At 37.4% G+C, this 13,081-nt stretch overlaps 2 protein-coding genes across 2 annotated transcripts; one reads left to right on the forward strand and one right to left on the reverse strand.

Moving 5' to 3' along the window:
• The first annotated feature begins 20 nt into the window (after positions 1-20).
• On the forward strand, positions 21-5,955 carry LOC130987624 (eukaryotic translation initiation factor-like). Its single transcript, XM_057911222.1, has 9 exons — positions 21-484; positions 1,770-1,844; positions 2,257-2,349; positions 2,531-2,746; positions 3,262-3,353; positions 3,688-3,775; positions 3,868-4,218; positions 4,335-4,577; positions 4,662-5,955. Exons 1-9 carry the CDS (start codon positions 323-325, stop codon positions 5,676-5,678), a joined length of 2,337 nt encoding a protein of 778 aa, XP_057767205.1. The 5' UTR covers positions 21-322; the 3' UTR covers positions 5,679-5,955.
• A 3,326-nt stretch (positions 5,956-9,281) lies between these two features.
• LOC130987625 (uncharacterized) lies at positions 9,282-12,295 on the reverse strand. Its single transcript, XM_057911223.1, has 4 exons — positions 11,458-12,295; positions 10,820-10,890; positions 9,896-10,409; positions 9,282-9,812 (listed from the first exon to the last, which is right to left on the reverse strand). Exons 1-4 carry the CDS (start codon positions 11,572-11,574, stop codon positions 9,615-9,617), a joined length of 900 nt encoding a protein of 299 aa, XP_057767206.1. The 5' UTR covers positions 11,575-12,295; the 3' UTR covers positions 9,282-9,614.
• Positions 12,296-13,081: the final 786 nt, after the last annotated feature.

Below are 13,081 nucleotides of genomic sequence, written 5' to 3' on the forward strand. Positions count from 1 at the left end.
CCAACCCAATCTTCCACCAAAAATAAGGGTTTTGCTCTGTACATCGCCACTCTGTGTCTACATATATACACACATATATATATATAAACCACCTCACTCCATTGCCATCTCCTCTCCTTCTCCCAAATAGAGAGAGGAAAAGCAATAATTCTCTCTCTAATAATCCCTTTCCTATCTCTTCTTTTATCCCCTATATCTTCACGTATATACATCTATATATACGTCAGAATAAAAAAAATATCTATATATACGCATATATAGATACCACTTCGAAAAGCTTTGTGGCGGATTGAACTGCGCGGTGATTTTTGATTTGCGAGTTATGCAGGCTGATCAGACGGTTTTGAGCTTGAGACCAGGTGGCGGCACTCGCGGCGGAAGCAGAGTATTCGGCCCACGCTTTGATTCATCTGCGGCGGCGAATTCCGATCTCCCCCTGCTGCGTCCCCATGGCGGTGCTGCTTCTTCGCTCCCTTCCTTCAAGGTCGGCGATTTTTTGCAATTCGGTGTCAGATCTAGGTTTTCTCGATTTATTTCAAGATCGTTTAGGTCGATTTATTAAATTTATGATTTGTAGTGCATCTACAGCTTTATGCGTGATTATTAGTCTGCTCTGTTGTTGTTCTAGTGTCTTTTCCCGATTCGGAATTAGTGTATTTTAGTGTTGTTGTATCTAAATCTGTCGGTATTTTTTTTTTTTAACTTTTTAGATTTCAGCATTAGCTAATTGAATTAATTAGGCAAAAGATTATTTTTATTCTTTAAAACTCTGTGAGTGTACATTGAGGTAATCAGTTGATGATCTTGCTTTTTGTAATACATTTGATGAGATTTTTCTCCAAGATTACGTTTAATTTAGTTAATTTAAGAAAATATGTCCCTGAATTGTTAGGAACGGTTTATATTGGATGCTTGTCCCGGCGGTTTCAATTAATTTCCTCTTCTGAGAATTACACTGGACAAAATTTTGGTGTATTTATTTCCAAGGAATCTCATTACTCTTGTATTTTTCCTGAAAGTTTGGATATTCAACAAAGAGATTAAAGTTCCGTTTTTTGCTTTTTCTTTAGAAAGGAAAATCATATAAGTTGTTTAGAATATCTAATTTCGTATATTCATTAGTGGTGAAAGTTCAGTTGGTAGTCTTGACTTGCTGATCTTTGGCTTTTCTCACAAGTTGAATAATTTATGTAGATATATGGGGCTAAAACAATGGGTAACTGGAGGTGCAATTTTCAATTGACTTACTGTATGCATGCTATCAGTGTTTTGTCATGTAATTGGATTTTTTGGGCAGTTGCACGAATGTCTGTATGGAAAGGGTGCAACTGATTCCATTCACAATCATCAGTTTGGAAAGCAAGCGAATCATATCAGTTTGTTGAGAATCTCTTGCTGAACTTTTTGTTTCCCAGCTTGTGACATTGAATTTTGTGAAAGCAGCTCTCTTACTCTGTGGCTTCTTGCAATTATCTTACCTTGACTTAGCTACTAGAGGTGTAATTCTACATATTGGTGGGTCATTTTTGTACAACCTTTCTTGATTATTTGTCTCTTAGCCCAACTCCACAATGTTATTTGTTCATACTTGTTCTAGGGTTCTGTGATTTAGTCATTTTTTCTCTCCATTATTATTCTTTTGGTTCTCTTAGGAGCCAATTTTCCATGTAAACTAACAGGTACTCTAGAGGAAATTGTGGATAACAGGAAATTATCATACTTGTTATTTGTCTTAATGCAAGCTTTCATTCTTTTGATATGTATTACAGACTGGAGAATCTCGATTTGATGAGGGTCACGAGCGGATCCGTTACACTAGAGATCTGTTACTTCAGCTAAGGGAGGTAGGGCTTCTTCTCGGTGTCCTTGTGCTTGAGTAAATAAACTATTGCTAGTTTGTGACGGTTTCTCATAAACACATTTCACATGTTTATCCATTCATTTCAACAATAGTACAAGATTTAATATCTCTAATTTAGAAGGAAAATGATTTTCATCTCCTGTTTCTTGACATGTCCACTCTTTTTCCAGTCCATAGATGATTTCAAGTCTGTCATTACCTATTCAGGAATAGAGATGCACACAATTTGATGGATTGTACTATTGTAGTAGATATATAATCTAGTTTATTTGAAGCTAACACACTACTCACCTTAAATCAGCTATACTAAAATGGGATGGGAGGATGATCTTACAGTTTCTGATTTTCTGTATTGAAATCAACAGTTTGCTCTCTTGCTTGATATTCTTCTATAGGCGGTGACCATCCCAGAGAGAATTCTCAAAGTTAAACAAGAAGTTGAAGCTGAGTTTGGTACAGATGTGAGCTGGAGTCGTGGAGAAAGCAATGTAAGTTTCATAAGGAATCTGATAATCACTTTACCTCATTTGATACTTACTTGTCCTATTGAAACTATATCTTGATATAATTATTGCATAATGTTGGAATATAATTACAATTCATTATTTAGCTTTGGAAATTTGTTTTCCTTGATAACGTTACAATTTTTTCTTTTTAATTTTTATATAGCTTCCAGATCAACTCCAGAGCCGCTATTCTGAGCTGGACAACCGTGACTGGCGTAATCGTTCTACACAATTGCCTGCTCCTGCAGAGGAGAGATCCTGGGAGTCAGTAAGAGACAGAGACATTGGTGGCAGGTGGCAACAAGATGCAAACCTGTACAATAAACAAGATCAAACTAACTCACAGTTTGCCAGATCACAGATATCTTCAAACCAAGGGGTAAGTTACCTCTGATAATTTTACAGTGTATTGTATGCTAATACAACAATACATGGTATTTTTGATCTAACCGCACCTGGTCCTGAATCGTATCTAAATTTTGAAGTACTTCACCAGGCTAACAAGCTCATGTTCATGCTAATGTGATCTGTAGTTTGTTTTATTTCTCTAAGGGTAGTTTGTGATGGTTATATGAAGAGGTTATAAGAAGAGTATTCTTAGTGGTCTTTGTTTCTTGTCTTTACACTCTTTTAGGCCATGTATATAATCTGTAGATCCCTCATGTATACCCTGGCCTCCTGATAGTGTCCAAGGGTTTGTAGGCTAAAAAGCTCAAGGAATATCAGCGATATCTTCCTATTTTCTCTTCCATTAAGCCCCAGTTAATTATGCTGGGTGTGATGATAAGGGAAACAGAGAGAGATCATGCTAGTATAATTCAATCAGATGCTTTTCCGTAGTGTTTGGTTCTTTCTGTGTAAATTGATCATATTCCTGTGTTGTCTCTGAAACAGGTTGCACAGACTCTAATCAAGGCTGATGCACCCTGGTCTGCTCGAAGGGGAAATCTATCTGAAGAGGACCGTGTTCTGAAAACAGTGAAGGGGTAAAACCTATTTTGTATATGTTATATCTAGTACATGTATGTTGCCATGGTTTATTAGAAGCTTTCCATCTACACTTGTCCTTGAGGGTTGTGCTATTTATCCTTTAGCCTTGAAGTGTTCTTTATGCAATCTTATGCTCTTACCCATGTTGTGCTTAGAGTTTGTCAAAGCTTTGCTTTGAGATACAATACTGGAAATACTGGTGTTTTGAGTTGGATTTTTTGAATGACCAGCCAACACACTTTTGAATTGTCAATGGATTGTTTTTGCAGAGGCTACAGTGTAAATTCTTGTAATGTATAAGTTGTGCTTATCACTGTGTCTTCCATGCAGTATATTGAACAAGCTGACTCCTGAGAAATTTGATCTTCTGAAGGGTCAATTAATAGACTCTGGGATAACTACAGCTGATATTTTGAAGGTAAAAGATCCTGGAAAATGGATGCTGGTTGTTTTGTAAACCATTATTTGTTCATCTCTAAGAGCTTTTTTTTTTTTTTTTTGTGTCGTCAGGGAGTTATCTCATTGATATTTGACAAGGCTGTGTTGGAGCCAACATTTTGCCCCATGTATGCTTTGCTCTGTTCAGACCTCAATGCAAAGCTTCCTCCATTCCCATCAGATGAGCCCGGTGGTAAAGAGATTACATTTAAGCGAATTCTCTTGAATATCTGCCAGGAGGCATTTGAAGGTGCCGACAAATTGAGGGAAGAGGCCAGACAGATGACTGCTCCTGAGCAAGAATCAGAGAGAAGGGATAAGGAGAGGTTATTAAAACTTCGAACTCTTGGAAATATCCGCTTAATTGGAGAACTTCTGAAACAGAAGATGGTTCCTGAGAGGATTGTTCATCACATAGTTCAGGTTCCCTTTTTCCATCTCATCTTCTGTGCATGCCCTTACTGTTCTTTTTATTGCAGAAGTCTTACCTTTTTCCTCTTTATTATCCGTGACATGATTTTATTTTATTTTTTGAGCAGGAACTCTTGGGACAGGACAGTTCAAGTTGTCCGGAAGAGGAGAATGTTGAGGCCATATGTCAGTTCTTTAACACAATTGGGAAACAGCTTGATGAGAACCAAAAATCAAAGCGTATTAATGATACATATTTCAATCGCTTGAAGGAGTTGGGAGCACACCCTCAACTGGCTGCACGGCTTAGGTTTATGATACGTGATGTTCTAGATATGCGTGCGAACAACTGGGTACCAAGGCGCGAAGAGGTAGCTTTCATAGCTTATTATATTCTCTTCTTGCATATTTTCCTTGGTTATATCTTACGGGGTTTGTGTGATGTGATTTACCAGGTAAAAGCCAAAACCATTACTGAGATACACTCGGAAGCTGAAAAGAATCTGGGGTTACGTCCAGGTGCTACTGCTGGTATGAGAAACAGTAGAGCGATGGCAGCTGGGGGTCAAGGGAGTCTCTCTCCTGCTGGCTTTCCAATGAATCGGCCTGGTACAGGTGGTATGATGCCAGGGATGCCAGGAGCAAGGAAGATGCCCGGCATGCCTGGAATGGATAATGACAATTGGGAGATTGCTAGATCTCGAAATATGCCTAGAGGCGATGGTTCAATCACTCAGTCTCCTGCACGTGCTCAGCCTCCAGTGGTAGGGAAGACACAATCTGTGAACCCGCGATTCCTACCTCAAGGTACCGGTGGCTTCATGGGTAGCAAAACTAGTGCCCTCTTGCAGGGCACGGGTGTGCCTGCTCGTGCTCCTATTGTGGACCCTGTATCTCAAGCACCCGCACCAATTAGACAGGCTCCAGTTGCTGAGAAGCCGCTGCCTCCAACTGCAAAATTGAGCCCCGACGAGTTCAAGAGGAAGACGAAATCGCTGATGGAGGAATACTTTAGTATCAGACTTCTGGATGAAGCATTGGAATGTGTTCTAGAACTGAAGTCCCCTGCTTATCATTCTGAATTTGTCAAAGAAGCTATATCGCTCGGATTGGAGAAAGCCCCCCCTTGTGTTGAACCAGTTGCTAAACTCGTGGACTACTTGTTTGACAAGAAGGTTCTCAATGCAGATGACATCGGAACAGGGTGTATCGGCTATGCAGCGCTACTGGAAGATCTGGCCATCGATTTACCAAAAGCGCCGGCTAATTTTGGTGAGATTATCGGGAAACTTGTCTTGACAGGGGGGCTGGACTTCAAGGTCGTGAGGGAGGTCGTGGAAAAGGTGGGCGACGACTACTACCAGAAGGCAGTCTTTGCTGCTGTTATGAAGATTGTGAGCTCCGACCCGGCCGGGAAGCAGTTGCTGGATGCACAGGCGTCCGACGTTGCCGCCTGCGAGAGCCTGCTCTAGAGCTGGCTTGGTGCTTCGGTGAGACGGCGAAGAACAGGTGATGTTGGTTGGCTGTATTGAGGTCTAGTAGTGTATTAATAGAGAGGAAAAGTTAGTTTTTATTTAAAGAGATTTTGGTTGGTTGTGCATTGTGGCTAATCAGAGGCCATAATTGCTCGAGAATGAAGGATTTCAGAGTCCTCTTGTTTTGTATTAGTTTTTTTCAAATTGTTTACTTCGTCATGTTAAATTTTGCTAATTTTGTGAGATCATAATTTAATTTTATTTCAAGATACTATTTTCCTTGCGAGTTTGTCGAAGATTATTCTCTCTCGGGTTTTTTTTCTTCCTTATAATATAAAAATGTGTTGTTTTACAAAATTTAATGTATTTATTATATCTGATTAATATAGAGTTTTAGTGTAATTATAGTTTAGTGAGGTTCGATTTTCTGTGACGGAATTGTAAAGAAATTGAGCTGAATTTTAACAAAAAGTTGTATTATTGGGTAGCCCACTAAAATAACATCATTTTAATGTCAGAAATAAGACATTGAGCTCATTTATATATTCTATTTGGATCATCTGAAACAATATTTCACTATATACATTCACTCCTCCAGCATTCTTTTTCAGCAGAAAATAATAATACCCATCCCTCCCACGAAACTTGAACAACTTTTTTTCAGCACGAGCTATAAGAAAGTTCTTTTCGCCACGAATTTTAAGAAATTGGTATCTTATGTATTAAATGTGGTAAGTGAAAAAGTAAAAAGATAATAAAAGATAAATTTTTTGCCGTACAAGAAAGCTCCTCAGGCTTTGCAGGACAATCCGAAAAGAAAAGCTGTTCAAGCTTCGTGGCAAAATGGGATATTCAATAAAGGTTTCATATATGTTCATGTAGATTTGCATTACTTAAGCACAATTATGCATTTCTCGAAAATGCTTTAGCTAGATTTGTTATTATAAACTCACTCAATTTAGCATCTAGAAAAATGATCAAAACAAGATTTACCCAATTCACCAAGATGCTAAAATCAGCATCAACACAAAATGGGGGAAGAAAAGCCCTAGTTTCATCAATTAACTCCAATTCAAAACCAGAAAAATTCAAACTCTGGGAGTCAGAGCAGTACAAATTACCCAAAACAGATCCACAATTACAATATCAAATCACAAAACACAACATTCAAACATCGACGATCGCAAACATAAACCACAGAGAGAAACTAGGGCAAAGAGGAAGCAGTACTCTACTCAAGCTGCTGATAGTAATCCCGACGGAATCCCTCTTGATCGATGAAGATGATGGCGTAGAGAGCGTAGATGATTCCAGGAATGTATCCCAATATAGTCAGAAGCAAGCAGATGAAGAACTCCATCTGCATAAACAGAGGCATAAATTAATTGTAAGCCAATCGCGAACCAGAAAAGGTCGTATTTTTAATTAATTTTTGCAGAAAAAGGAGAGCTTACGGTGCAGCAGCCATGGCGGAGGCAAACACCGAGAGGTGGGATTAAGATCGCGAGCACGATCGCACAGAATAGTTCGCATCTTCCCGACATCTTCGATCGTTTTTTTCCTTTCTCTTGATCAATTGAGCTATGAGATAGTATTTTACTGCTGTAGTTAGTAGAGATATATCTATATATGTATATATAGTTGACAGTAGAGAGAGAAAATCATGTGCTGTGGAAAAATCAGATAAATGAGCTGTAATTATATTTGCCACACATCAACTCTATTTATTTATCTTTCCACATGCACTTTTATAGCACTTTATTGTGGTTGAATTATTTAAAATGAACCAAATATCCACCTACCCAAAAAGAATTCTCTACTATTAATAATATTTATAATACTCATACTTTATAAATTTATCATAATTTAATCTATGTCTATTTTCATTAGCAGAAAAGTTTGTATAATTAAGGAAAGTTTAGCTGTCTATATAGCAATTTATTATATAAGGTTGTTTTTATTATATTTTTAAAAAGATGGTTCACAATTTCTAACCATATATAATACTCATTCCGTTCACGAAAAATGTGACATATTTTTCTGACGCAATTTTTAATAAAACGGATGATTCCTTTTTATATAATGGAAAAATTATCTCTTCATCGTACGAAATGAGTAGTTGGAATTGAATTCGAGGTTTTTTTTTTTGTTAAATTTGTAAAAATAAAAGATAAGAAAAATACGTAGCATATGTACTATACGTGAATGTGACCCATTTTTCGTTGATGCCAAAACCAGTATTTGTGTTTCATTTTTTTATGAACAGGTGGAGTACTATTCTCTTTATAGTTATACTAGTAAAAAAGACTGAACATAAGACATTTTTTTAGATACAAGTGTTAATAAAATGAGTGGTATTTTTTATGTAGTGAAAAAATGGTCTCACCATTATATAAAATGTGTGGTTGAAATTGAATCTGAGATAATTTTTATGCAAATAAAAGGTATTTTATAATGATAGAAGATAAGAAAAATACGTGACACTGTGTACTAAAAGAAAATACCTATGACTTATTTTTTGTAAATACCAAAAATAATAATTGTGTCAAATCAATCCCTATCGAAGCATAAAACGCAGCTGCCGACATGCATTGTACTTGTGAAGCGGTATGAATAATTCCAACTCAAAATGTAAGTATTCGTATTTGAGTTTAGCTAACTTATGTTATCAAAATGTTGTTTCGATTTTTCTACCTATTTAGACTAAAAAAATAAATATCAAAATTTTACTAGTAATTAATAGTCGAACATCATTCTTAAATCACAATTCACACTACCCGAACTCTCAACGACTTTTGTCATCTTCGTTTATCCATAAAAAGTGTGGTCTTTTTAATTCATGACACATATCTTTATATTTTTAATCTCATTAATATTTAAAAAAATCATCTCACAAATAATTTACTATTAATTACCTAACAAATTAACTTTAGTGAGTTCACTCTTCACTTTACAAATATTTTTTAATATTTTTTTAAAACTCGTGTCCTTCAATTAAAATATTTTTTAATATTTTTTAATATTTCTTATAGTCTACTTTTGACGGACGGAGGGAGTAACTTAATACTTTATATTACTCTGAAACATGGTATTGTACTTTATTAGCGATTCATTTGCTAGAAATATCATCGTGTACAATATCAAAAAAAAAAAATACATAGTTCGTGTATTAGGATGCAAGATTTTAAGTTCATGTACAACACAAAAAATATATGATAACCCATTTATTTTGACGTTATTACCCCAATTTAATTTGCTGCATATCTATGATATATTAAAAAAAATAACTTTCAATTTGTAATTTACAACATCTCTATAATAAATTTAAAAAATAATTTTCAACTTGAAATTAATTTTAAATTGATTTGGATAACAGTTTGTAAATCATAAAGAAATTAAAGTCACAAGCAAAATTCAAATTAATACATAAATACCAAATTCAATATGATGAAGCTGAACAATTGTTTTTTGAGTTGGAGTGTTACCATCTCAAGGTCCCTAACATGGTACCTACATCTGAATATGATTTTGGATCCAAATATAAGTGCACCATCTCACAAAATTACTACTTTTTTCTTCTCTCTCAATATATGATTACACTTCACAAAACTAGATTGAATCTACTTACTTCACAGAAGAAATAAACACAGTTTGATACATTTCTCTCAAGGGCAATGATATAAATGGGATCTTAAATCTAGCGCGTCTGCAGACTTATCGTCTTTTTTTACATAAATCGAGCAATAGAAGCTATGGAGTTCAAGCAGAAAGAACAGCAAACTATAGTGTATAATCCTTCACTAGCTAGAAACCAATTAGTTCTAGTTTGGCCATATTGGCCACTGCTTTTAAGTAGTATTAACTAAGTATCAAGGCAAATGAAAGCCACCATTACAGGCTGAGCAAGTTCAATGCTTACCTTAATGATTGGTTTCAAACTCTCAGTGCTACTGGATCCTGCCACGAGATCTTCCTCTTCCCCACACGAGACGGCCCTTCACCAGCATTTCTACATATGGACAGCATCAAGTCGTTTTGCACCTCATCGCTTGGATGTCTCATTAAACTTCTCCTGGTTTCTTCATACTTCACCGCTTCAGCATTAGTCTGTTGGAAATCCTCGTCACCCGTCTGTTGGAAGTAGATGGAATATTAGAATACATCAAGTTTATATAAATTTAAAGTAATCACATTCTGAATTTAGCTTTTCCTACCGAGATTTCATTCAAGTCAAAGATAGGTGCTCGGCTGGGTAATGACGATTCTCTCCCACTAGAACCATCATCTTGGTTCAAATCAAAAGCTGCGGATGCATTGCTCGGAGCTGTATCATTCGCGTACATTCTTCCTTTCTTGTTCAAGTCAAAAAATGGAGCCGTGCTCCGCGTCAAATTATTCTTCCTGGTGTCTGTTCTTGCTTTGTGGCTCAAATCATAAATGGTAGCCGAACTGCGCTGAGTAGATTCTTTCCCACCATCCGACATTTTCCTATGATGCTTACCGACTGGAGATGAACCTCGCAAAGCTACTTCTTTACTAATATACTGTTTCTTCTTCGGTCTAACTTCTGGAATCGGGGGTAAAACACGAAGAGTGGCTTCTTTTCTACCAAGTTTCTCAGTCTGTTTAGCTTGCTTGTGCAGATTTGGTAACTGCCCTAGTTTTTCTCTCTGTGACGAATTCTTAGTCTTCGTTTTCATTAAGTAACTAAATCTTTTCCGCAGAAACCTGTGGATTACAATAAAAGATCATTAGGGTAACACAACGACCGTGCACTTTTAACATCAGTTGTATCTATAGACACATTATACCGAGGAACGCAACTATCCATCGCCACTGCACACACACTCTTGATAATAATACATGAATGGAATTCATGATAATATCAGAAACTAACTGTATTTGCTAATGGAGATTGAAATGCAACCCAAATTCCATATATTAATCCACAACAATCCGAATAAAAAGAAAGCATGTAAAACAAGATGCTGAGAAAGTTGCTCCATACATTCTGACAATGGTCACGACATATCTCATGACAAACGGCGATGGCATTCACAGAAGATACAATTTAGAGAAAGCTAAATCGCACAATCTTCATATTCGTTATTAGAGTAAGAAGCACGATTATTGCATACCGAACTTCAGCAGCGAGAGCCAACTTCCTCTGTTTCCCTGCCTCTAATCTGCTACTCATGATATCAACTTCCTGTAAAACAACAGTACATCTTCATATCATTTCCCGCGTAACGACCAAGCAATGCTGGGACTAACTACCGGAGCAACAAACCGAAGCTTCGAACAATTCACTACTACACACACCTTGTAATTGCACCATTTTTAGCTAAGAATCATGAAGAGACACACATCTTGCTGTAAATTCATTAAGCATTATAAGCTGAGCAACTATGGAGATGAGCACTACTGCACACATAATAAAAGTTAAAGGAACCCAAATAGATATGACAAAAGAAATCCTAAACAAGACATGAACTCAAATTAGGTTAATGAACAATTAGCCAATATGTATTAAAAAACACCAGCAATTTCTTGTGTAAGAACTCCAACAACAACATCAACAAATTAATATTCAGAAGAAAACAGAAAATATGAATAAACAGAGGCACAGAGCTAGATCAATCCATACAAAAACAAGCAGATCAATTCCAAAGGTTAACATCCAAGCAAATTACACATTAAACAGCGAGCAAATAAAACCTCAGATCTCCCAAATTCAAAGCAAAAAGAATCAAAACACACCAAAAAAGGCAAATACCTTTTGCAAGTCGTGATAGTCCTGCATAAGAGTCTGATACTTGAGCCTAGCCCTACCATCCACAACACCATACGGCGTCGTTGGATCCAAAACCACTTGCTTCATCTTCTTTGACATTAGATCAAAAATCGAAGAAGGCCCCTTTCGAAAAGCTGTGATCTTGCAGAAGATTAGAGCAGATATATGCGTATTTTATGAACACGAAAACGAGGAAAACAAGGAGATGAATATATGGTGAGAGATGTGAACACGGAAGAGAGATGGGCGAGCAATAAAGAAAGGGGGGGTTGCCTTGTATGAAGATAAAGAAAAGATAGAATGGGGAGATGGATAGAGAGAGAAAATAGATAGGGGGGTGGGGAGGGGAGGGGGTGGGAAGGTTCTTTTCTTTGCTGCGTAGAAAAAAAACTCTGACCGAAGCAAAGGCCGAATAAGCCCACATAATTCGGGAAAAAAATTAAAATACATAGCTGTTTTAGAAAGGCAGTGAAGTTGATGATGAAGATGGGGATTTTTGGGGGGTTGGGTTGCAGAAGGGTAATTGTGGCACACACAATTCTCTCTCTCTCTCTCTCTGCTTTATTTTGGTGCTGTGTGATGTGGGTTTTTGGTTTATTGTTGGGAAAACGTTTGAAGTGAAGACATTTCCTGATTCTCTCTCTCTCTCTCTCTAGAATACTGGTTTGCTGTCTCTCCACCTGGTGAAGGTCCGTGAATGAGACGACGTAGGCACACAATGTAGAGCTTGACATAGTGAGAGGAGAGAGAGAGAGAGAGAGGTGCCGTTTCCTGGTGCGCTGTTGATGTTGGTAGAGAGAGAGATGAGAGAGAGAGGGAGAGAGAGAGAAGCCTTGTTTTAAGGCTTCTGGTCTTTGTTGCTGGCGCTTTGATGGTGTGACTGATACCTCTCTGTTTTTCTTTAATAATGGCGCACTGGCCCCATCGTGTGAAATTACGTGTTTACCCTCGTCGAGTCTTCCCTGTTTATTACCCCTCTCAAATTTCCTTTTCAGGAAAACGTCAAGTTTTTCACACACATCCCCATTTTGCCTGCGACGTGGCCAATAGGAAATCTTCAAAAAATCCAAATCCAATTCTTTTCTTTTCTTTGCAGGGGTATTATTGTAATTTTACATAGGTTTCCATGTTGTGTGTCTACATTTATGAATGAATTTCATCAAACGAGCTTCCATGCTTTGTTAATCACGAAAACTCAAATCTTTAATTTTGTGGGAATCGACAATAGACTTGTGATTGATGTTATCTACTACTCCCTCCGTCCCACTAATGAAGACACACTTTCCTTATTGGGTTGTCCCAATAATAAAGACACACTTCCAAATATGGAAAGAATTAAGACATAATTATAACTAATTAATTGAACCTTAATTATGGTATAAATTAATAGAAAATCCTAATCTCCTCATTTTAGTTCACCGCCTCCCTTATTTCTCTTCACTCTCGCCGCCCATCTTCTCCCCTTTCTCAACGGAGTCGCCGCCGACGAACCACGGCCACCGCCGACCACCCCTCGCCCCTCCGATGAGCCTCCGATTGCTCGCGCACACACTGACAGGGGCAGAGGGCCGAGCCCTAGCCCCGCCGAACAGCAGCGTTGCCCTTC

Source organism: Salvia miltiorrhiza, chromosome 6 (assembly GCF_028751815.1).
Source record: "Salvia miltiorrhiza cultivar Shanhuang (shh) chromosome 6, IMPLAD_Smil_shh, whole genome shotgun sequence".
Taxonomy (NCBI): Eukaryota; Viridiplantae; Streptophyta; class Magnoliopsida; order Lamiales; family Lamiaceae; genus Salvia; species Salvia miltiorrhiza.